Here is a 23,216-nt window from a genome sequence, read left to right as displayed (position 1 = left end):
CAGACACAAGGGATAGATTTCAATGAAATGGGCCAGTTAGAAGAGGAGGAATTTGATTCCGAAAGTCAGAGGTGGGTCTGCTGTGGAGAACAAAGGTGTCCCCAGCTTTCGTACGGACGAAGTAAGGACCAGAGGGGATCCTTTGTGCGTAAAATTGATTGGATAAACTAAGGGCCACCAGTAAGTGGATTTACTACTCACCGCCCTTAGCTCACTCCGGGGTCACACTTGACAGGTTTGATGAAGGTTGCCTGGACTACGAAATCCCCTCCATGTTTCGCCTCCAAAGTGCAAAGGTGCTGCGGGTACGGATGCAGGTCTGATTTACATCAGGGACTAGATCTCAAATCAGAGCGATGAGTGAAAGCCCAGTGGAGTGCAGCAAAAGGCAGAAAGTCGGGACAGGAGGTTAAAACAGAAGCAAAAAGTTGGGGGGTCCAGATTAAGCCCATGTGAATAGACTGAAGGCATTCATCACTAGAGTGTAAATGGCTGCTCTGCTCTTGGCATCAGACAGAGAGGAAGAGGAATCTGAACCCCTCCCTGACCTGTTCCAAGGCAGTCCTTCAGATGAATGCATTGAGGGTGTCAAATTGGCCCCTCAACTGTCTCCTAAGCAGAAAGGTGGGCTTAATACTCACCACCGTTAGCTCACTCTGGGGTCAAACTTTGCAGATTTGATGAAGGTCGCCTGGACTAGGAAATCCCCTCCTTGTTTAGCCTCCTAAGTGCACAGGTGCTGCGGGTGCGGATGCAGGTCCGATTTACATCAGGGACTGGATCTCATGTCTTGAATGCAGGACGATGAAGACACAGTGCAGCTGGTCTCGGGGCACTTGGAGAAAGGCGGAAAAGTCACCAGCAGTGACACAGGAACACCAAAGTCTCACAGAGGGATGCACCCTTCTCTCTTGCGGCCCCAAGCTGTAGGGATGACGAAATGTGACAAGAAGGTGCCTTACAGTGAGAACTAGGGCTCTCCCAGAGCTCGAGCCGAAACGTGATGGTACAATGCTCCATCACAGATGCCAAGGGATTAGCTGGTCAGTTCACTGGAGGGCCAATGGACACTTCAGAGAAGGCGTGTTTGCAGGGAACCAAGGAGGCATTGGGAGTGATTGGTCCCGCCACTAGAAAGGGTTGAAGCACCTTTGCAGGTCGTCGGAGATCGAGTGCAAAGCAGGACTCTACCGGGACAACAGTAGGCTCAGGGTGCCAAACCTTCTCTGTGCGGTTCCTGACAGTCCTTGGATCTGCTTCGCTGCTCTGGATACTTTGCTCCATGTAGAGGTCGATTCAGACCTCAGGGTGTTATGCAGGTCTCCACTCATAGCCCCTCCTCATATCCTAGAATCCAGTGAGTGTTTGCATCCCAGCTGGCCAATGAGTAGATCTGCCCCACTCATGCACGATGGCAGTGGTCCAATCAGGGACCACCTCAGTTCTCATGCACTCATGCACACCAGACATCCTGGCACCAGGAGTGTGGATTGGGACCAGACAGTCCCAGACCAGTCCCAGCCCACTTCCTGGGTACCCTATCACGTGACTTGCATTAGCCCACGAAAAGCGCAAGCTTTCGCGGGTGAATGCATGGCTATATAAGGACTTCCCAGGTCACAAAGAGCAAGGGGGAGGCCAACAGATGAAATGGCCAAAGGAGAAGACAAAATAACTTGTGGCATGGCCATGATGGACAGTAGCCACAGTCATGAGCCAAATGCAGTAAGGGTGGAATGGCTTGGTAAAAGTTAATGAAAATGCATGATGAGCATCTGCTGCTACCAGTCTGCTCCTCAACGCATTGTGCAGTTATCAAAAATTCTTAAAGGATGTCAAGGCCCCGGAAATGCAATTGACCCAGTGCACGGTACAGTAATGTACATTGCACACTGAAATACAGTTGCCACCAGTGGCAACAGAGTCATAACACTAAGGGAAACTATGTTTCCCAGTACACACTGTCAGACGGACAAGTCAGTTTCCCCAGAATGATGAGTGAAAGCCCAGTGGAGTGCAGCAAAAGGCTGTGCTCCAATGGCAGAAAGTCAGGACAGGAGGTTAAAACAGAAGCAAAAAGTTGGGGGGGTCCACTAATAGAGAAGTAAAGCAGCAGTAAATTAAATGTTACCTAATAGTAGGTGTACTGCTCACGGTGATGTTTGGTGCCAGAAAGTTTCTGGTTGTGATGTGAGAGCATGTTTAATCTATTTCTGGTTTTGGTTGGTTTGCTGGTAATTCTGCAGGCATTTGTGCAGTTGTGCATTTGGGCATTGTGCCCCATTTCTACACTATCTTGGTTTGCACACATTATGCCACTTCTAGTGTTCCACATTTGCGTGTGTTGTGGTGAACGAACGGAGGAGAGGTGTTGTAATGTGCCTACTATTACATTGGGCCTCATTACACGGAATGCGGTAAGGGTTTACTGGTACTGATAAGGGCACTGGTACCGGTAAACCCTTACCGCCTTACTACGAGGTCCCTTTGCGGGACCCGACCGTAACGGCTGGTTTTACCATCTGTTAAGGAACGGGCCCGCAAAGGGACCTTGGTGCTAATTACGGTACCGCAAATTGCGGTACCGTAATTAGCTCCTTCCCCATTCTCATTGAGCCCTATGGGGGCAAAAATGGGAATGGGGAAGTGTCTTGGTGAATGGGGAATTACTGCGCCCCACTCACCTTGGAGTAGGGCGGTAATTCCTCCATCCACCAAGGCGGACACAGTAAAATACCGGCGGCAACAATGGCGCTAACAGCGCCATGGTTACCGCATACCGTGTAATGAGGCCCATTGTTATGACGGTTACTGTCACATTATCATGACGGTGTGTTTGATGAATGAACAGGGGGAGAAGTTTAGTAATGTGGCCCCTTGTACATTATGTCATTTTTCGCTGTCAGTGGAATGTGATGGTGCCATTGGAATGTTGGTCTTGTTTGAAGGATGATGTGTGGGGGTGACAGAGTGACCTGAGCTGGTGTGTGGATGGGCCAGTGATTTTCCTGTGCTAGACTAGGGGCCTCATTCCGAGGTGGGCGGTAAGGGTTTACCGGCACCGGTAAGGATGCTGGTGCCGGTAAACCCTTACCGCTCTATTCCGAGGTCCCTTAGCGGGAACCACAAAGAACGTGTGGTCTGACCACACGTCCTTAGCGGGTCCCGCTAAGGGACCAGGGCGCTAATTACAGGACCGCTATTTGCGGGCCCATAATTAGCGCCTTCCCCATTCCCATTGAGCTCTATGGGGGCTCAAATGGGAATGGGGAATGGTGTACTGAATGGGGACTTACCGGGTCCTCCAAGGTCGGAATGATCCGGTAAGTCCCCATTCAGCCACACCAGACCCGGACCCGGGTTTGGAGGCAGCCATGGCGCTAGTAGCGCTATGGCTACCTCCATACTCGGAATGAGGCCCTAGGACTTATGTTGTACATTTGTGCATGAATAAACGTATAAACTTACCTGATTTCCTGTGTGGTGTGTAGAAAAAGAACCCCACCTTGGTTACTTCATGCTTCTACATCAATATGTAAATACTCTTCTACAGAAAGTGATCAATAAGAAAGTTTAAGCATCCACGCCAGGGCACCCCAATTAGTTAACAAAAGGAAAGCAACGCAGAGTATAAACCACATAATACTTTTGGAGTATTATCAAACGCTTCCAAAAAATCACTGGCCACCTTGGATGTTGGGAATAAAAATGATTGCCTGTTGCAAAAAACCTCAACTTCCAGCACAGATGAGTGTGCCTTTAGTAACAACGCTGTATGGATAATCAGCATCTTCTCTCTTTTGAACATATAGCTTGAGCAAATAACTGGGAACTTCAATAGCCTGAAATCACTTTGTTAATTACAGTCGACCATAATCAGGTCTCCAACATCATTGGTTTGCTCCCCTTAAGTATTCTCCCTCCCTTTTTATGCATTGTTCTGCCGCTAGGAATTGCAAACACCCAGTGATTTCTATATAATCGACTTAATGATAACTTCGAACGCAAATATGGGGATATCTTCCTAAGCACCACTTTACCAACATACATATTTTTGACATTTGCATCTACATCTGCTTTCTTGAATCCAAATATTCACCCGGTTGACCCCTAACGTTTATTTTCAAACAACTTACCCTGTTTTCAACATTTATGATCCCAGAAATGGCACAGCTTCATAATGTTTTCAGCTCCTCGCCCAGCAGTACTCACACTTCCAGCACCACCAAACTCTCCCTCAAGTTACTGGCAGATGCACCCAATGCCGCCAACCATCCGGATAGTGCCTCCAGCTCGCTCCCTTATGTGGCCAACACAGCCTCAAAATAGTCCACTTTTTCCACGAAAATTCTCAAAGAAATACAAAGGATGTTGCTACCCTCGAGAAAGGTCACCTCCCACTATCCGTCTCCACCACAGTGAGGGAACTCTTTGTAACACCCATTTGGATGGGCCCGATAATCAAAAACGTCTGTGTGACTCAGGGTTTTCTGGGTTTTGCTTCTTGGGAGCATCCTACCAGTAATCCTAAATCCGGGGGACAGGTGGTCGACAACAATGAGGGAGCAAGGAGGAATAAAGGCAAAAAAAAAAGGTGAAGGCCGGGACACAAATCACCTTCAGATAGGAATTTGTGACAGCATTTCAAGGTAAATGTGAATTTGGTTGGAGGCAATTGAGGATTCGAAGCACTCTCTGAGCAGAGTGATAGCTCCATCCCACTCTTTCAGTTCAACGGGACAATCAGGGATCCAGGCCACGTTGCAGGCTGTCGTTCCTTCCATAAACTCATATGTCATCCATCCATTCTGAAGTGCCATTTCAGACCGACCAAGCATGCATTAAGGTCCTGGTTAAACAGTTTGTGCAGTCAGGTAGCCTAAAAAGCTGCAATTTAGGCAGACCGGAGGAGCCAACACAGGGCCCTAATTTGCTTGATTCTGTAACCTGCTCTCAGATAGCAGTGCCCGCACCAGAGCTTTTGGTTGGTGTAGACTCTTAGGTGCCCAGCTGCTTTATATTTCATCACTTTCTTGTACTAGAAGAAGATTCTAACCTCCAAATAAATTAAGTTCTCCTTTGATGATCCACACCCCACACACACACATATGTCCCCACCATTTATTGAAAGTGTTCACATCAGAATTAAGGTACAACTAAATGGGTGAAAGTGTGCAAATATTTACTGAGCCACACACACTATTTGACTTCACTAGCTCAGTGCAACAGCTCAAAGCAGCTGCATATTCAGGGCCTGGGCAGAGAAATTCACGTTTCATTGATGTTCAACATGTTTATTCTGCTCACTTTGGGACTAGTCTTTGAGATGTATGTGATTTGTTTTTGAAAATATAAATGCAACATAAGCTCTTTCCTAAATTACTATGATCAGTAAAATAAGTTCAAATAAGCCAATCTGGTGTGCCATTCAACCCTTGCATGACTCACGCTATCAACTGGATAACAACTACTTTCTGTGATATACCCAATAGTAAATTTAAGGTGTAATTAAATATAGGTTTTGAGTTCTCTCAATGAACATATAATCAGTTGAGCTTCGGCATTTATATATTTTAGTTCACTGTTGCCCGGATGTACAGCATAAACAACTCAGACAGCCAACACAGAAGCCAACTTGCATACCAGCGAGGAACCCCCCATCCATTCCTTGACGTGTCTTCCATATTCAAGCAGTTTGGACCTTTCCATGCTTGTCACCCAGATGTGCTATGGCATATTTCTGCACATTGGTACATATTAAAGGTATAGGTGAGCTAGGCAGGAAGCCTGGTTGGGATCCTGGTTCCAGGCAGTATAATCATAGATCAAGTCAATCTGAATCATTGAAGCTATGATAGAGCATTCTCCCCATGAGATCTGAGCCCAGCCTTACAATTTTCAGTTCGCCTTGTTGGCATTTGAATTTCATGTGAACTTGTTTGAATCGGTTCCCATAGAATGAAATCTGAGGAAAGGCGTAATATAAGAGAAAAATCAAATATAATAAAAATGAATTCTGTGAGAACTGAGAATGCTGACAAATGTTTCATTCAGGTTGTACACATGGGTAATCTTGTCTATTTGAGTCGGAAAGACCAGGGTTTGAATCTTTCAAACCTCTTAAGGTTTTAGGTTTAGTTGGTATGAACCATTCGAGAATGATGTCAACTTCTGTTGTTTTGATAGAGCTGACTCTGATGCAGGCCAATTTGTCAATCCCTAATTCCAACAATCACTAGCTGGTCCTCTGACAAGAGCTGGTACCCATCAACACCAGGGGTCTCTAAACCATAACAGGCCTTCCTCCTGAGAGCCGCGCCCCGTTTACTTGATGACATAGGTAGCAGAAAGGCCAGGAAGATAGCTACTTAGCCCAATGCCAGGATGCATGAAAAGTAGTGACAGGTTAACGTAATATTACCAACAATCCCCCTTTCCTAGCTGTTTCCAATCAAAGAGATGAGGCTGCGAGATCAGAGCTATCCCTGGGCGGAATGAGGGCGCAACTAAGAGAGCCAAAAGGGGCAAGTGTTATGTGAGTGTAAGGTGTTTGTCCCTATATATGGCTCATATATGGTTGAGTTGCAACCTGTACGAGTCCTGAGTATGGGATACTTACATCTTACCGTGCCAATGCGCAAATGCAAAACCCAGGGAGAGGAATGATTTACCCTCCTATGAGGGCCTAGGTCAGGCCTCTGAAGACGCAGGCTGCCATGTGAGGTGAATGGGCCCTCTCCCGATGGATGGTCAGCCATGGTGGTTGCCCATAAATTGTGCGCCCGGTGGAAATAACCAGTCAGAGCCTTATTTCATTTGGCATAAGTCAACAGCCTTCTTTATGCAACAAAAAATGTAAAACCAGGTCCTCAGTATGCCCGAGTAATATTACATCAAGGTACCCCTAATTGAGGCACTACCATTTAGTTATTGAGCTGAATGGGTACATAAGGGTCTGCCTTCCATTTCCTCGGGTACAGAAACATTAAATAACAACACTGGACTACCTGGGAGCAAGTTTAATCACATTTGGTAAATAAATAAATAACCTTCATTGGATCAACTGGCAGCAAATTAAATCACATTTGGTAAATAAATAAATACATAAATAACCAGCAATGGGTCACTGGGAGCAAGTTGAATCACATTTGATGAATAAATAAATAGATAACGTCCTATGGGACACCTGGGAGCAAGTTGAATCACATATGATGAATAAATAGATAACATCCAATGGGTCACCTGGGAGCAAGTTAAATCACATTTGGTAAATAATAAATAAACAACCTCCAATGGGTCAGCTGGGAGCAAGTGGAATCACATTTGGTGAATAAATAAATAGATAACATCCAATGGGTCACCTTGGAGCAAGTTAAATCACATTTAGTAAATAAATAATTCTTAACCATGCCAACCTCCCTACATTCCGGTAGCTGCAGACTACCACATAGTCTAACTCCGATTCGATCACAGACACACCAACACCATTGTCCTAACCCTGGAGATACCTGATCCACTACCTCTACTCTTAAGTGGAGCTAGGGATCCATACTCAACTGAGCAATCCTTATTCTACAAACACTGCCTAATATTTGATGCAGAAACGCGGGTGCATCAAACTGGCACTAGGCCTGTCCCTACCTAATAACCCACCTGGTTTAAAATTTGCCTGCCACATGGACAAGCCCCCCCACCCCCAATAGCCTTGGCTTTCCTCCTCTACCACTCCATTATCCCTCTCTAAGGCCCAACTATCCCGATGCCGGGATGGGAACACGTCCCACTGAGCAGAATGCATCGTACGTGGTCATGCGCTATGGAGGAAACCACCAAAACACTCAGGTCGCAAAAACAAACGGGAGTCTCTGGAGGGGCACCCAACGTCTGACTGGTTGGTCATCACCTCAGTAATATATCCCTAGCGAGACCCTGTTGACCCAGGCCTCAGAGTGTCTCTAAGGCCATTATATGATATGTTATGGCATTTATAACACGCCTATACACAAGTGTTTCAAGGCGTGACGAGGCAAGGGAGGGAGGCCAGAGGGAAGACAGACAACGATCCTACTAGGCCAGGTGTCATTCAGATCGCACAAGTGCATGGGAAGGGGGAAGGGACAGTGCAGTACATAGGATAATAGAATAAATAAGTAAGTAAGGTACAGCCAGCTGGTGGCGAGTGCAAGGGTAAGTGCAGACATCAGATGTAAGTGCTGATAGTGGGACTGTAGGGATACAGAAACAGTCCAAAGTGCGGGGGTTGCCAGGAAGGCAATGCAGGTGTGCGACTGGTGGGGGAGGGGACCTGGGCCCGAGAACAGAGGGTGGCTAGATTACAAGTGCAGATTCAGTTTCAGCCAGAAAGTCAGCAGGGGAGAGGAGGAGAAAAAGCAGAAGCAAAGAGAAATGTTTTGAGGTGCTTCCAGAAATGATTCTCCTCAGGTTTCAGGGAGGGATGGAGGCTGGAGGCACCAGCCAAAGAAAGAGATCTACCACCAACTCATTGATTGGAGAAGCGACTGAGTCTGAGGGATTTGGAGGCGGATGAGCGAAGAGCTTGAGAGGAAGGGTTTTGAACTTTATCCTCGCAGCCACTGGGAGGCAGTGCAGAGATTTCAGTGCTGGAGAGATACGATCCCTGGGCTTGAGGCCAAGGACAAGTCTCACAGTCCTGTTCTGGATGAATTGCTGATGGCGGAGTGTAGAAGCAGTCAGATTTAGAAAGAGGCTGTTGCAATAGTCCAGCCTAGAGAGAACCAGATCTCTGGAGACAGTGAGCTTCTTGGGGAAGGAGAGAAAAGGAAGAATACCTCTGAGGAGGTGCAGCTGGTAGTGTGACTTCTTAGAGACATCAGAGATGTGAGGAGAGAAGGAGAGTGTGGAGTCGAAGATGACCCTGAGGTTTTTAGCCTCACAGGTGGGAGCACAGAAAGGGCCAAGAGAGGCTGGCCAGAGAGTGACAGGAAAGGAGGGAGTGGGTGTGCCGATGAGGAGAATCTCGGTCTTACTGGCATGTGAAAGTGAAATTATTTTGGCAATCAGGAAATATCCAAGAGGTCTACGCCTTAAATGATACCGGAATATGCCCCCACCTCTGTCACATATGCATGAGGCAGAGAGAGAGAGAGATACCAATCAAACATGGGTGCTCAGTAAACAGAGTGCGCTGCCTTGCAGGCTCCTTCCCCAGTTTATTTTCTTTCCCACTCCTACATCAGTGGCAACCCCATCGAGGGGGAGATAGAGGCCTGGACCAGTCCCTCACAGCCGCACCAGCTTCGTGGGATAAAACACCAGCTAAACTTTCTCCCTACGGCCCACAGCACCGGCATTGCTCCAGCACTCGACCATGTGAAGAGGAGAGCGAGCTGCCGGCCCAGAGAGGGGACCGTCGATGAGGACGTCCCTGTTCTGTTTTCTTCCGGGAAAGCATCGCCACTTTCACAATTCCCTCGTCTCTCCCTCTCGTGTTCTCACGGTGCTCTCTCGTCCGAGGCTACCCTCAGGGCTCTTACGCTCCCCGGGTACCTTCCACTAAAGTTCACCAGCAGGGGAGCACCCGCTGCCACTGAGGTGAAATCTCCTCATGGCATGGCCCGCACCCCCTGATGGTGGATCATACCATGTCAGCCAGAAACAAATGCCTCCTGACACTGAGAACGCAAAGGTAAATGACAAGAAAAAAATAGAAAGGGCAACAGAAAACGAATGGCCGACAACAGTGACACCGTGCTCATTCATACACATAAACCCACAATAAAGGCGAGTTTACACTCACCCCCTTCTCCTCTGAAAACCCTTGTCCCTAAGGATTTATCAGCTCCAGAGGTGCATACAATATAATTGGACATTTTTACATTGCATAACAATGGCATATTCCACCATTGTTTAGTATAACAGATTGGTTCATTTGCATATGCCTCTGTACATGTAGTAGCATGAACAGGAAATATCCTTCTGATAATTTCAGTTTGGGCCCCAGGGGCATCATAGATCAGCATTCTAACTGGCCTGACCTCTCTGCAAGAACGGCAGAGCTCCCCATATACCTCCGAGGGCTCTGAGACAGGTGGCCTGTCCATAGTCACAGAGTCTGACGTAGATAAGTATTCCTCTTGGGTTGGTATGAAAATGTCGGTGTCCCTAACAGGCGATACCTCTCCTCTGTTCTCAGCTTGTCCTGAGGGACCTGCAGGTATTTCCTCACTTCCATTCCAGTAGGCTATGGCTGAGCCTTCAGACCCTTCATCTCCTTCCTCTTCTTCCTGACTAGACTGAATGTCTGCAGGCCTTTGGGTTCCTTCAGTGGTGAAAGGCTCTCTGTCCTCTGCACTTTTCTTCTCTCCCCGAGTTAGAGGCTACGGATGGTACAGTGCTTGGGCCTGCAGGGTGTAGGCCTTCCCTGTGGATTGACTTCTGTGAATGAGTCCTGATGCTCCTCTCACTAGGTGAAAGAGGAACTTCGGCAACAGCCAGATCCATTTCCACACCATCCCCTATGGGTAGGAGGTGATTCCAGTGGAGGGTCTTCATATCCCTCGGGGGGCCTTCCCGTCTCAATCTGAACACAGGCAACCCTGTCTTCTGTCGGTCAATATGGTATGGCTGTGATTCTCAGTGGTCCCTAAGCTGTTTTTGACCTCTCTTCCCTAAACTCCAGATGAGCACCCGATCACTGGGTTCTAGGTCGTGGAACCTGACCATATCATCATACCTTTTGTTGTTTTGCTGTGCATTCAGTTCGGCAGCGGCTTGCACTAGTTGGAAAGTTTGAAACAATTGGTCTTGAAGGTCTTTCACGTACTTGCAGTCATTTTCTACACCTGTTCCATCAGAGGAGACCCCAAAACTCAAGTCTATGGGTAGCCTGGCCTGTCTTCCGAACATCAGCTCATATGCGGGGAACCCAGTGCTGTCATTCTTTGTGCACTTGTAGGCATGTACTAGGGTGCACACATGTTGGCTCTACTTCAGTTTCTCTTTGGCACTCAGCATCCCCAGCATACCCAACAATCTGCAGGTGAAGCGTTCAGCTTGCACATCCTCTTGTGGGTGGTAGGGGGATGTCCTGGTTTTCTTTACTCCAATCAGCTGCCTGAGTTCTTTGATGAGTTTGGATTCAAAATCTTGCCCTTGAACGGAATGTACGCGAGCAGGCCAGCCATAATGCACAAAGAATGTGTCCCAGAGTACTTTTGCTATGGTAGTTGCTTTGTGATCTCTGGTGGGGTATGCTTGGGCATATCGGGTAAAATGGTCTGTCACTACCAAGATGTTCTGGATCCCGCTGCTGTCATTTTCAAGGCTCAGGAAGTCCACACAAACTAAGTCCGTGGGTCCACAGCTCTGTAGATATTGAAGTGCTGCAGCTGGATGACTGAGGGTTTTCCGGGCGATGAATTGGGCAAAAGTGCAGCAATACTCTTCTACTTCTGGGCCTAGGCGTGGCCAGTAAAAGTGGCTTTGTGCTAACTCTATTGTCAGTTCACTTCCCAGATGTCCATGTTGGTCATGAAGGGCGCGCAGGGCCAGTTGATGTAACGAGCCTGGCAGCACAAGTCAGTGTATAAGTCGCCCTTGAATTTGACTCTCCTTGCACAGCACTCCTCCCTTCATCCTAGTGATTTCCATTCTTTGCGATAGAACTGGTGATTGGGCAGATTCTGGCTGTCTGGTGGCCCTGTCGCACCGTTCTCCTTGCCTTGCACCACTTCACGTAATTCCCAGTCCTGCAGCAGTTCTGGAGCCATTAGACGGGTTGCGTCCCAATAGCTCACTGGGACCCCTTTTTCAGTCCCCCATAGGCAGTCGATAATACGTGCTGGTTCAGCAGATGGACCAGTTCCTTTCCTGAAAAGGGCTTTAATTGCGGCCACAGACACCATCTCGTTAGGGAGGGACTTGGAGCTGTCATCCGTGGGGGGTCATCAGGACAGTGCATCCCCATCTATGTTATTGACTCCAGGGTGATATTCCAACTGGAAGTTGTACATGGACAACACTGCCAACCTTCGATGACCAGTAGCATCCAATTTGGCTGAATTGAGGATGTACGTCACTGGATTGTTGTCCGTCCTCACTGTGAACGTAGCACTGTATAGATAGTCATGCAGTTTTTCGGACACTGCCCGCTTCAGGGCCAAAAACTCCAGCTTGTGGGTGGCGTAGTTCATTTCAGAGGGACTCAGTCGGTGGCTGGCAAAAGCCACAGGTCGGACGGTTCCCTGCTGTTCTTGGTAGAGTACGGCATCCAGCCCATCACAGCTGGCATCCACATGTAAGATATAAGGCAGGTGTGGATCAGCATACTGCAGGACCGGCGATTCAGCAAGAGTATTTTTAGCCGAACAAAGGCATGCTCACACTGTTCACTCCATCGCAGGCCGAAGTTCTCCTTGCGATGGTACTGGGTTTTGGACTGAGCCCCACTGTCAGCCACAGTCTTCTGTGGGGCTGGATAACCCTTGGTCATTTCAGTGAGGGGTCGGGCTATGTTGGCAAATCCTGGCACGAACCTGCGGTAATAATTGCAGAAGCCCAGGAAACTCCTCATCTCTCGCAGATTCTGCGGACAGGGCCAAGTCTCAAGGGCTTCCATCTTGGCAGGATCTACACGCACTCCTTCAGCCGACACAACATGGCCGATATACGTTACACTAGTGCAGCAAAACTGGCATTTTTCTAAGGATACTTTCAGTCCCTGCTGCCATAGATGATCCAAAACTTTAAGTAACCTTTGGTGATGTTCTTCCAGGGTCCTCCCAAACACAATCACGTCGTCTAGGTAGACCAGTACCTCAAGTAAGTTCATATCACCAACCATTCTCTCCATCAGGCGTTGAAATGTGGCTAGCGTTCCTGATATTCCCTGGGGCATTCTAGTGAACTGGTAAAACCCCAAGGGGCAGATGAATGCAGTCTTCTCCATATCCTCGGGCAACATGGGATTCTGATAATATCCACTTTGGAGGTCTAAGACGGAGAACCACATTCTTCCCAACCAGACAGTCAAGAGCCTCATCCACTCAGTGGGGGGCCTAGTATATTGGTCTACCACTGTTCTGCTGTTTAATCTCCTGTAGTCATTGCACAGTCGTATGTCACAGTTCTTCTTTCGTGCCACCGCAATGGCTGACGCATAAGGGCTCCTTGACGCCTGGATGATACCGGCCTGTAGTAGTTCTTCAAGATGACGCTGCACGTCCTCCACATCAGCTGCCGCTAGATGCCGTGACCTCTCTCGAAAGGGGGTGACATCGTTCAACCGGTTATGATGCTTCGCTCCCTTGGCCTCCCCCAAGTCCCAGTCACTGGTTGAAAACACATTGGCCTGCATGGACAGCTGGTCACTTAGATTATCTTTTTTGAGTTATGACAATGAGGAATCTCCAAAGTTTATCTTTCCCACATCCAAAGGAGAATATATGCCTCTGGTACCAGCTGCCTGGGCTGCCGAGTCAGCAATGTGAAGCTGTGCGATTGTCCGCACCCCTGGCAGATGCACGATTTTGTCTGTAATATAGGTAATAGGGACGCTAATGTGCGTTACTCCTTGGCCAGTGGCACTGAGCAAAGTGCGTTGGACCATCAGACTTCCTGGCAGTTCCTCACCTTCTGGTGCCTCCATCACTAACCTCCTGTATCGGTTTGGTCCTTGTATTTGTACATGGCCAGGCACCATTTTTGCCCGACCCGGCAGTATGTCTAGTTGACTGTGATTGGTGGTGGTCACATCTCCCATGGGTCCATCAGGTTGTTCCGCCGGCGCTCGGCTTTTCTTGAGGTAGGCTTGTTGGCAAGCGGGTTGGATCTTCAATGATTGTGCAAAGTGTAGACCTGCAGTCTCCATACACATCCTGGCTAACGTACCAAACAGGGCGGAGTTGGTGCCCATGACATGGGATACCTCCACATTCTGGTTCTTGGTGGTGCACATTAATGCCAGAGTGGTCAAAGTCGTGTTTACTCCAGCCACATTTTGATTTAAGTGGATCTTCACATGGATGTACCCCAGGTGTCGGCAGGCCGCATCTCCGACTCCCATCACATTTAGCCCCTCCATAGGTTCTAAGGGCAGGTGTGACATATATTGTCGATAGTAGGGCTCATACACAATGATGACCTGGGAGCCACTGTCCAGTAATTCCAAGATCAACTGGAATGGTCATAATGGGCCTCATTACGAGTCAGGCGTTAAGGGTTTTACGGTGCCGTAAATGGCGCCGACCCTTAACGCCTGATTACAAGGTCCCTTTGCGGGATGGTGATTTTAACGCCTGCTTTTTGCAGGCGTTAAAAACCATGCCACAAAGGGACCTTGGTGCTAAGTACGGTGCCGCAATTTGCGGCACAGTACTTAGCGCCTTCCGCATTCCCATTATGCCCTATGGGGCAAAAATGGGAATGGGGAAGGGCTATGGCGGAAGGGGGAATTACCACTCCGCCAACCTCGGAATGGGGTGGTAATTCCCCATTCCCCCATGGCGAAGTCGGAGAGTTACCGGCATGGACCATGGTGCTATTAGCACCATGGTCCATCCGCCAGGGTCGTAATGAGGCCCAATGAGTCCAATGAGGCCAGCAGGAATGCCTTGGCGTGGACATGCTTGAGTTTGTAGTTTGTGGCAGGTCGCTGGTGACCCTTTCTGGGTGTTTCAGAGCTTAGGGACTAGGCGGAGAAGGTCAGCTGTGGGAGCCTCCTGAGCCTTAATGCGATGCTTGGTAATTGATAAGTTGGAATTCAGTGTCCTCATAGAGAAGCAGGAGTTGTTGGCCGTGGAGCTTACTCCTGTGTTCAAGGTTCTAGCTGCTCCTCTGCTACAACCTGCTGTGCGTTTCCCGACAGTGCTCAGGCTGGAGTTGGTTTGAGTGCATTAAATCGAGGATCTACTCGGTCACAGTCTTGATCTTGGTCACACAGACTAGTGGAGTAGCTGTCATCCCCACATTGATGGCAAAATCTCCAGGGTGGTACGGGTGCAGGTGATTGGATAAAATATTCTCAAGGATCTTGAGCTCGTTGAAATACCTGGTGTTCTCTTTCACGTGATGGAGGAAAAACATCTCTGACTCGCTGGTGATTCATATTAGGACTCTCCCTGATTAGCAGCTGAGTCTGTAGTTTCCTTACCAGTTGTTGCAGCTCCTCAATCTGCTTCTGCTGCGAAATGGCATTGTTGGGGCTGGGATCTTGCCTTGGACAGAGTGGCTCTGAACATTGACCTCGCCTGTTTCTTCCTCAAGTGCTCTTATTGACCCATGCGTGAATGCAAAACCAAGGAGGGGGAATGACAGACCTTCCTATGAGGGCCTAGGTCAGGCCTCTGAAGGCGCAGGCTGCCATGTGAGGTGAATGGGCCCTCTCCCAATGGATGGTCAGCGCTGGTGGCTGCCCATAATTTGTGTGCCCCAGAGGAAATAACCAGTCAGAGCCTTATTTCATTTCATTTGGCACAAGCCGATAGCCTTCTTTATGTAACAAAACATGTAAAACCAGGTCCTCGGTATGCCAGAGTAATATTACATCAAGGGACCCCTAATTGAGGCACTATTGTTTAGTTATTGAGCTGAATGAGTACATAAGGGTCTGCGTTCCATTACCTCTGGTACTGAAATATTAAATAACAACTCTGGACTACCTGGGAACAAATTTAATCACATTTGGTAAACAAATAAATAACCTCCAATGGGTCACCTGGGAGCAAGTTAAATCACATTTGGTAAATAAATAAATAAATAACCTCCAACTTGTCACCTGGGAGCAAGTTGAATCACATTTGGTGAATAACTACATAGATAACATCCAATGGGTCACCTGCGAGCAAGTATAATCATATTTGATAAAACAAAGGTAGTTCCAGCGTGTGTACAGCTATGGACTAGGAAAAGGAATCCAGGTCAGAAACTTCACTACTCACAAATACTTTGAGCGGCGCTGCTCGGGCTGCGTTTGTTGCTTTACTAGAAGTGAACGTGGAGCATCCTCACCAGGCTTCTGTGTTGCTGACGGCTCACAGCGCTCTCCACGTCATGCTGCAGAGGATGCTGGATAATGTAGTCCTGATAGTGCGGATCTGATAGGCGTCAAGGCATCCATCAGGACCGGCGATGATTCGCACCTCCTGCTCTTGTCATATCCTGGCACCTTCCCTGCAGTCGAAACTTTCACAACTCATCAGTTTGGCTGCTCCAATGGTGTGATTGGCAATGTAGGCTCTGCCACTTAGCTCAAAACTGTGGAAAAGTAAGAAAAAAGACAGTACGGCCACATACCAGGCATGTCTTTTATGGGAGCATTTAAGAATCGTGATAACTTCTTTGGAGTAAATTTTCTCAAATGCAAAGTTAAGTTACAAACAACATGTCCATAATAACCATTAGAACGCAAAGTTAGTGGCAAAGAAAACGATGTGTTTGCTTTACCATAAATACATATTTTTTCATATGCCCTTTCTTAAACTTGTTCAACTCCGTTTTTAACCTTTTCTTTTTTTCTCAGATATTCCAAAGACGCTGGGATGGTTTGGTCAATTTCGAACGCGACTGGCAGGCATACAAAAGAGGCTTTGGCACCAGGATGGAAGAGTTCTGGTTGGGGAATGACAATCTTAACATTTTGACATCAAGGGGTAAAGTATCGGTCACTTGTATTGCTTTTTAACTAATCATCGCCATCCCTTTTAAATCTATCCGAAACTGGTTTTAGAGGAAAAACATGTTCTAAAAAACCTAGCATGAGTCCATGGCCTGCGGCCCAATTAAGGGAAGCCTGAGTCAAAATAATGTCACACCTTGAAACACTTGTGTATAGGCGCGTTATAAATGCCATATCATATGATATCAGTCCATTTATGTATGCACAAGTGACAAAAACTACTGTTATCTGTGGGCGCAGCGCACGCAGGTGCACAGGCAATGGGGGTCATTACGAGTTGGGCGGTAAGGGTTAACGGTCAACGGTACTGATGCCGGTGCCAGTAAACCCTTACCACCCTATTCCGAGGTCTCATAGCAGGTGCCAGCGGGAACGGCTGGTCTGACCAGCCGTTCTCTGCGGGTCCCGTTAAGCGACGTTGGTGCTAATGACGGGCCCGCAATTTTCGGCCCCGTTATAAGTGCCTTCCCCATTCCCATTGAGCCCTATAGGGGCTCAATGGGAATGGGGAATGGTTAACTGAATGGGGACTTAACGGGTCCGCATAGGTCAGAATGTCCCGGTAAATCCCCATTCAGCCAGACCGGACCCAGACCAGGGCTTGGAGGCACCCATGGCGCTAATAGAGCCATGGCTACCTCCAAACTCATAATGACCCCCGTCCTTCTGTGAAGCAGCATGCAAGCAGACTGTGAAACAAAGGCAGGGTCCGTTATCCAGTGCGTGCTCAAGTGTTGGGAACAACTTGCACACTTGAACATGTATGGAGGCGCCAATCACTTGTGCCCTCACCCAGATCGGCTCACATCACAAGTTCCTTTAATGAATTGATGAAATCTGTGGGCAGAGAGGTGCAAGTCCAACGTGCCCTAACATCTCTCTGCTCACAGATTTCCTTGTATTGTCCCCAAAGAAGATGACGTATTGTCTCCTAAACTACTTCACATTCTTCGGGAACAATGCACGAAAATCTGCGAGCACAGAGATGTAAGGTCACTGTGCCCTACAGATTTTTGTGTATTGGCCCAAAGAATGTAAAGTAGTTTAGGAGATATTCCAAGTGTAGCGCAGAAGGAAATTCAGCATTTCAGGATTAGATTCAGAAAACCCAACAAAGCAGTAGCATCAGAAGGACTATGGAAAAAGGAAAAGCTAGGAGAGTCACCTGTGGAAAATAGACAATTAACTGTAATAAATTAATCAGAAAGTGGTCAATTTCGCTAACGAAGATGCATAGTAGTATATCTGAAAGGCACAGGCAACCCCACTCTCTAGATTAGGGTTTTAGTACAATAGTTCATCTCGGAAAGAAAATCCAGAGGATGCAATTTAGAAAATATCGTATTAAGGATTTTATTATACCTAATACATATAATCTGATGTGAGTTTAATCACGATTTAATCCGCACTCAGGCAATTATTTATTTAACATAGCAGGAATACATTTAAAACATCAAAATTTCATAAAATTCATACTATTAAATGCATTCATCCACTTCCATACCACATACATCAATCCACTCAAACAAGCCAACAATGAATATAAGATAAAAACATATGACAATTCATCAACCATCCATCCAATTATTATAAAAAAGATTTTTTGTGCAAAACAAGATGCATAGCCCCAGTAGATTTTAGAAAAGTGGTCAACAGTAGGGATAGGCCAAGGTTGATAAATCTTTGAAGTTGGCCTTATCCAAGGTTTGTTTCTCTACCGGTTTCGACGTATAAACGTTGTTAGGGTTACATCTTCATCAGGAGATAGTAATTGGGTTTCTATAAGCAAAATAAGCATAAAGCCATACATTCCCAAAAAGAATCATTGAGAGAAGGAAAATGAGAAGAAAGAAAGGAAGTGTGGATGTATTACTTAACAATTTCAAAGTGTAGAATAAAAAGATCTACTCTTGTCCTGCTTGTGGCCCAAAACTTATATGTCTCTGGGGTAAACCAAGGGTGTCATGCAGGGAGTGCGGCCATGACGGGATCAGTGTCCTTAGGCAAGGCAAAAAGTGAATCATAGCTGAAATCAAATCCATTGTGAGTAAAGTAGATCACCAACCATACGTGAAGCCCAAATAGTGAGGTCCTTTTAAAAGTAAAAAGTCCCTTTTCTAGAAACTACAGAGTGACCTGGGTACAATTGGAGTCAATCCGTTGTATGTGTGGTACTGGAACCACTGTCATAAAGTAGGCAGAGTCCAGATGAGAAATCCTGCGCGATAAATGGGTCAGCTTGAAGCTCCAATCTAAAGATTTTATATAAATAATGTTGTCAGATGCCATATCCAATGAAAAAGGTAAATGATACACGGGGAGCTGTAAATGAGAAAGGGGCAAGTGGTTGTTTTCTTACCCAGAGTAACGGGTAATGCAGGGGTGCAAGTGGAAGTAATGGTGCACCACAGCAAGATGTTATTGGCGAGGCCCGTAGTTCAGGAGAGATGGGCCCTGAATCTTGCACGTCTAAAACATCAAGAGCGAACAAGAGAGAGAAGAACTAATAAGTAATTGTATACCGTCATTTGAACCAGTGTAAGCCATGTAAATGACCTGTTAGTGAGAGACTGGCAGTTGCAAAATGCAACAGCCTAAGGATATATAATTTAATATGTGTGGTTCAACAAGCGTACAGCTGAAAAAGTATGTATCCAGCTGGAAGGGCACAACAATGGCGCTAGAATATCCTTGGAATCACTTACCCGAATGGACGCTGACACCGAGGTGACCGCTGCAGCGATGGAAGCCGAAGTCCGCGATGGAATTGAAAACCTCAGGATTCGTCCAACTCACTCTGGGGACTGTAGTGACGCATTTGAACAACTAAGTTGTTGGTGTGTTTAAATGTGAGATGACTAATCACGTGATGCAGCTCCAAAACTTGGGTGGAGCTGACGTGGGCCATTCGCTCACGTGATTGTTTGGACAAGTGAGCACCACGTTCCCATACATTACGTGGATGTGCTCACAAACGTTTCTGCCGGCACTCTAGTGGGTTTCTATGGAAACAAACGAAAATGAACCTACAACGTTACTCAGCCATTATGCACCATACCCAATGGAGCACACAGCCTTAAAGTCAATGTGAATAACCGAAGTGAGTGACAAAAATGATTTAAATACATCAGGAAAGTGTGTCTATGTTTTATTATGTGTCTTGATAGTTCCAAATATAAGAATGATGGAAAAATATGCCGAATGGATTACACTAGTATTATTAACCCTAAAATCAGCTATGATAGTATATAGCCTTATTATGTGTGGCAGATGGATGGAATTGCCAAAGAAATGGAAAACAGTCAATATTGACTCCTGGCAAGCATTGGGAATGAAGGGCCACCATGGAACAAAAGCAGTGGAGACATCAAGTAATGATCATCACATGACTAGCAAAGTAATTATGACAGGCAATTACTGGGCCCAGTGTGTAGGTTTTCATATATCCCATAGCCTGTGGATCAGTCCATGGAATGATAGGGTGTCATGTCCCTGAATGCCAGGGTTCCAGAGTATTAAGACCCTGGGTCAATGTCTTTTGTAGAGAGGAACCCTGCTTGATTACCTTCATCTGTGAGGGCCAGAATCTTGTCTTTAATCAACTTATATGGATCATTAGCAATTCTGATATAAAGATATAAATGAACTTTCCAAAATTTTCCAAGGAATCCCGTTCTTTTGGAAACTCCAAATGAGCTGATTTACCAGTAAGCAAAAAAAGGTATACATTTGACTAAGCCAAAAAACTGGTGAAATTTACAGCAATTCACAAACAGGGTTTACTCCTTTTTTGATAGAAGGCATGCGTGAAATTTAAAAGTGTATGCTTTGGTGGAAGTTACATCGCCAGTGGAAATTCCACCATCGCAAATATGGAATAAACTCATGCAAAATCAAATAAACATGTTTCAGAATGCAGCAAAAATAAAAAACCTCTATGTGACAAATCAACTTCCGGTGGAACCAGTGGTACAGTGATGAATATCGGTTTCTAAACCATCAATCAGCCCCACACCTCTAGTACACCAGAAAGGGGCACAAACAGATTGGAAACATAAGCAAATTATAAACCTCCTTGTCCAATTTTGGTAACGTGGACGGAACGACAGGCCTATCTCCGAAAAGGTTGTGGATCGTTGGTTAGTTGCAAAACAGCGAAAATACAATTATTACCATATGATAAAAGGGACTGTCCAGTCAAGGTTGTATACAAAATATCTACTTTATTATCATCACAACAAACAGTTCTAGCAACACTACGAAATACAACCCAACTTGTAAAGGAATGCAGAGGACTTGCAGTTTCAAAGAAGGAAAAGGGATGCACTCTGGATACTGACAGGAGGGTAGTCGGTGAAGTAAATAATCGCAACAGTTCAAGGATACTTGGTTTGAGCACAGAGAGCAATGGGTCGTAAAATGTCTCTAGGGGCCTTCAGAGAAGGACCAGGGGGACAAAACCACAATGTACCCTGTGATTGTAGGTGGTCTTGGTGCTCCACAGGGTCAAGTCTGTTTCAGGGTGTTTTGCAGTTTCTGCAACAGAGTTCAAGACGGTAGTTAGCTGCTGGTATCCGGCAGCAAACAGTCTGGCGAGTGAGGCTGGACGAATGGCTGCAGGCTGGCCTACACAGCGGAAGGCTGCCCTACACAGTGGCTCAGGGTAAGGAATCGTTGTCTCAATGCTGGTTGGCGGTTCTGAAGCACCGGTTAAGATGTCTCAGATGGCTTTAAGCGACTGCAGCGTAACAACAGTTAGCGTTGCAGTCAGTTGCAGCTCGAGGGACTCGACTGGCTCGAAAATGTCCTTTAAGGCGGATGACGGTAGATGCTCGTCGATGCACTTCTCCTAGCTTCTTCACGGGACTTTTATCGTCTTTTAAGGCGGGCGGCACAAAGCTAAGGAGTGTCTTGCAGGCAGCTGCCTTATCCTTGGTTTAGGGTTCAGAGACTCTCTGGCACTTCCCACCTAGGAAGCTTGCTGCAGAGCCTAACAGGGCACGCTTTGTGTGCTGGATGGGTAATGTTCTGGAGCTGCTGACAGTTCCTCTAGATTCGGTATCTACCTCATTTTCCTGGGAAATGTTTAGGGGAGGGATCTTGCTTCCCTCTTGGAGGTCCTGGTCTTCCTTCACTGGCGGAAGATGTAAGGCAGACTGTACCTTCAGTCAAGATCCAATGATGAGTTCTTTAAGTTTCTGGTGAAGCCTTCAGATGATCTGCCAAAAGAGGGGCTGTGCCCTTTTTGAAAGCCAAATGGACCACAGGGATTGGTGTAGGCTATGCCTACCTTAATGAAACAATCCCGGGTCCCCACCAACAATCTCCTGTATGCGTGAGGTCATAACCAGAGTGCTTTGCAACAGAAAAGGTAAAGGGATGAACATACTAATACTAAGTCCCAACCATCTTCCTGTCTATTGTGGATTAAAGGGTCTCTCTGGATAATAGAGCTCTCTGTGGTTCCTGATTAAAGTGATTGGTCTCCCTTGAAGCTGCAGTGAGACCATACATTCTGGCTCCTGCAAACCACATACTCGTACCGTATTAATGGGGTCCCCCTGTGGGGTTGACTTCCATAAACACGCAGTCCCAGACTTGACAGTTCACTGTCAATCAATACTGAGAGGCAGGAGGTGGCTTCAGGTTCACACAGTTCACATGAAAGGTTGTTGGAGTTTTCTGTCTCCTTTGTTAGCCTCTGCAGCCAGCCCCCTTGTGGGGCTGTTTGAATTACTCTCTGATTAGTATGCAGATTACTGACACTAGCCACATTTCCCAACAAAAGGACAGGGTGTATCCATGGAGTCTTTGATAGTTCATCTGGTTGGCCATGGCAGGGGGAAGGTTTGGTCATCCCCCTTTCTGGAGATGTGTTGTGTACTCTTCCAGTCATATCCCAACTGAATAGGACAGGGGGACTGCATCTGTAGGCTGTTTCCACCGGAGTACACAGGTCTATGCGTATGTCATGCAGTGAGCATAGGAAAATGTGTGTGGATTAGCCCCACACATTTTGCAGAGGATGATCTACCATCATTAAATTTCATTTAAAATTTCAAAAAAGCCCAGGCAAGCACACAACCAGTGAGCGGATGGTCGAATTCCTCACACACTATAAACATCCCTTCAATCAAAATCGCCATTTACACAATGAACAAACAGATTCAAGCTACACTCTGAAAGGCAGAAAGTGGAACATCACACATTATGCCAACACGGACAGGAATCCACTCCACCATGCTCCACATACACCCCCAATAAGAGCTCTACAGGTGTGCTGCAACAAACACACTGAGGAGACACACATTAAGTCAAACAGACCACTCCTGTGGACACCCTCTAAGCCATCACCTGTGCAACACATAGGTCAGGTCTCACACCAACTAAAAACTCACTCCTCAAAATTTTACTGTATGCGTTTACACTAGCGCTACTTGCCTAGAAACAGGAGGATACTGCCCAGACCCTCAAGAGGGTCTTCCGTAGAGGGCTCACCTCCCTAGACTCAAAGGGTGTGCTGCCCCCCTTGGGTTAAGGATTGAATACTCATGATTTGTCA

The 23,216-nt window shown here is 46.8% G+C and overlaps 1 protein-coding gene across 1 annotated transcript in view; it reads left to right on the top strand.

Annotated features, from left to right (window-relative positions):
* Positions 1 to 23,216, top strand: part of LOC138471865 (ficolin-2-like) — a 512,022-nt gene that overhangs the window by 258,121 nt on the left and 230,685 nt on the right. The window contains exon 8 of the mRNA XM_069609724.1: positions 16,499 to 16,628. Within this exon, the coding sequence (XP_069465825.1) occupies positions 16,499 to 16,628 (130 nt within the window). The remainder of the gene's footprint in view (positions 1 to 16,498; positions 16,629 to 23,216) is intronic.

This window comes from Ambystoma mexicanum, chromosome 8 (assembly GCF_040938575.1).
Source record: "Ambystoma mexicanum isolate Mex_15411 chromosome 8, UKY_AmexF1_1, whole genome shotgun sequence".
NCBI lineage: Eukaryota > Metazoa > Chordata > Amphibia > Caudata > Ambystomatidae > Ambystoma > Ambystoma mexicanum.
The sequence above is the reverse complement of the archived record's forward strand: the minus strand, read 5'-3'. Positions and strand labels throughout refer to the sequence as shown.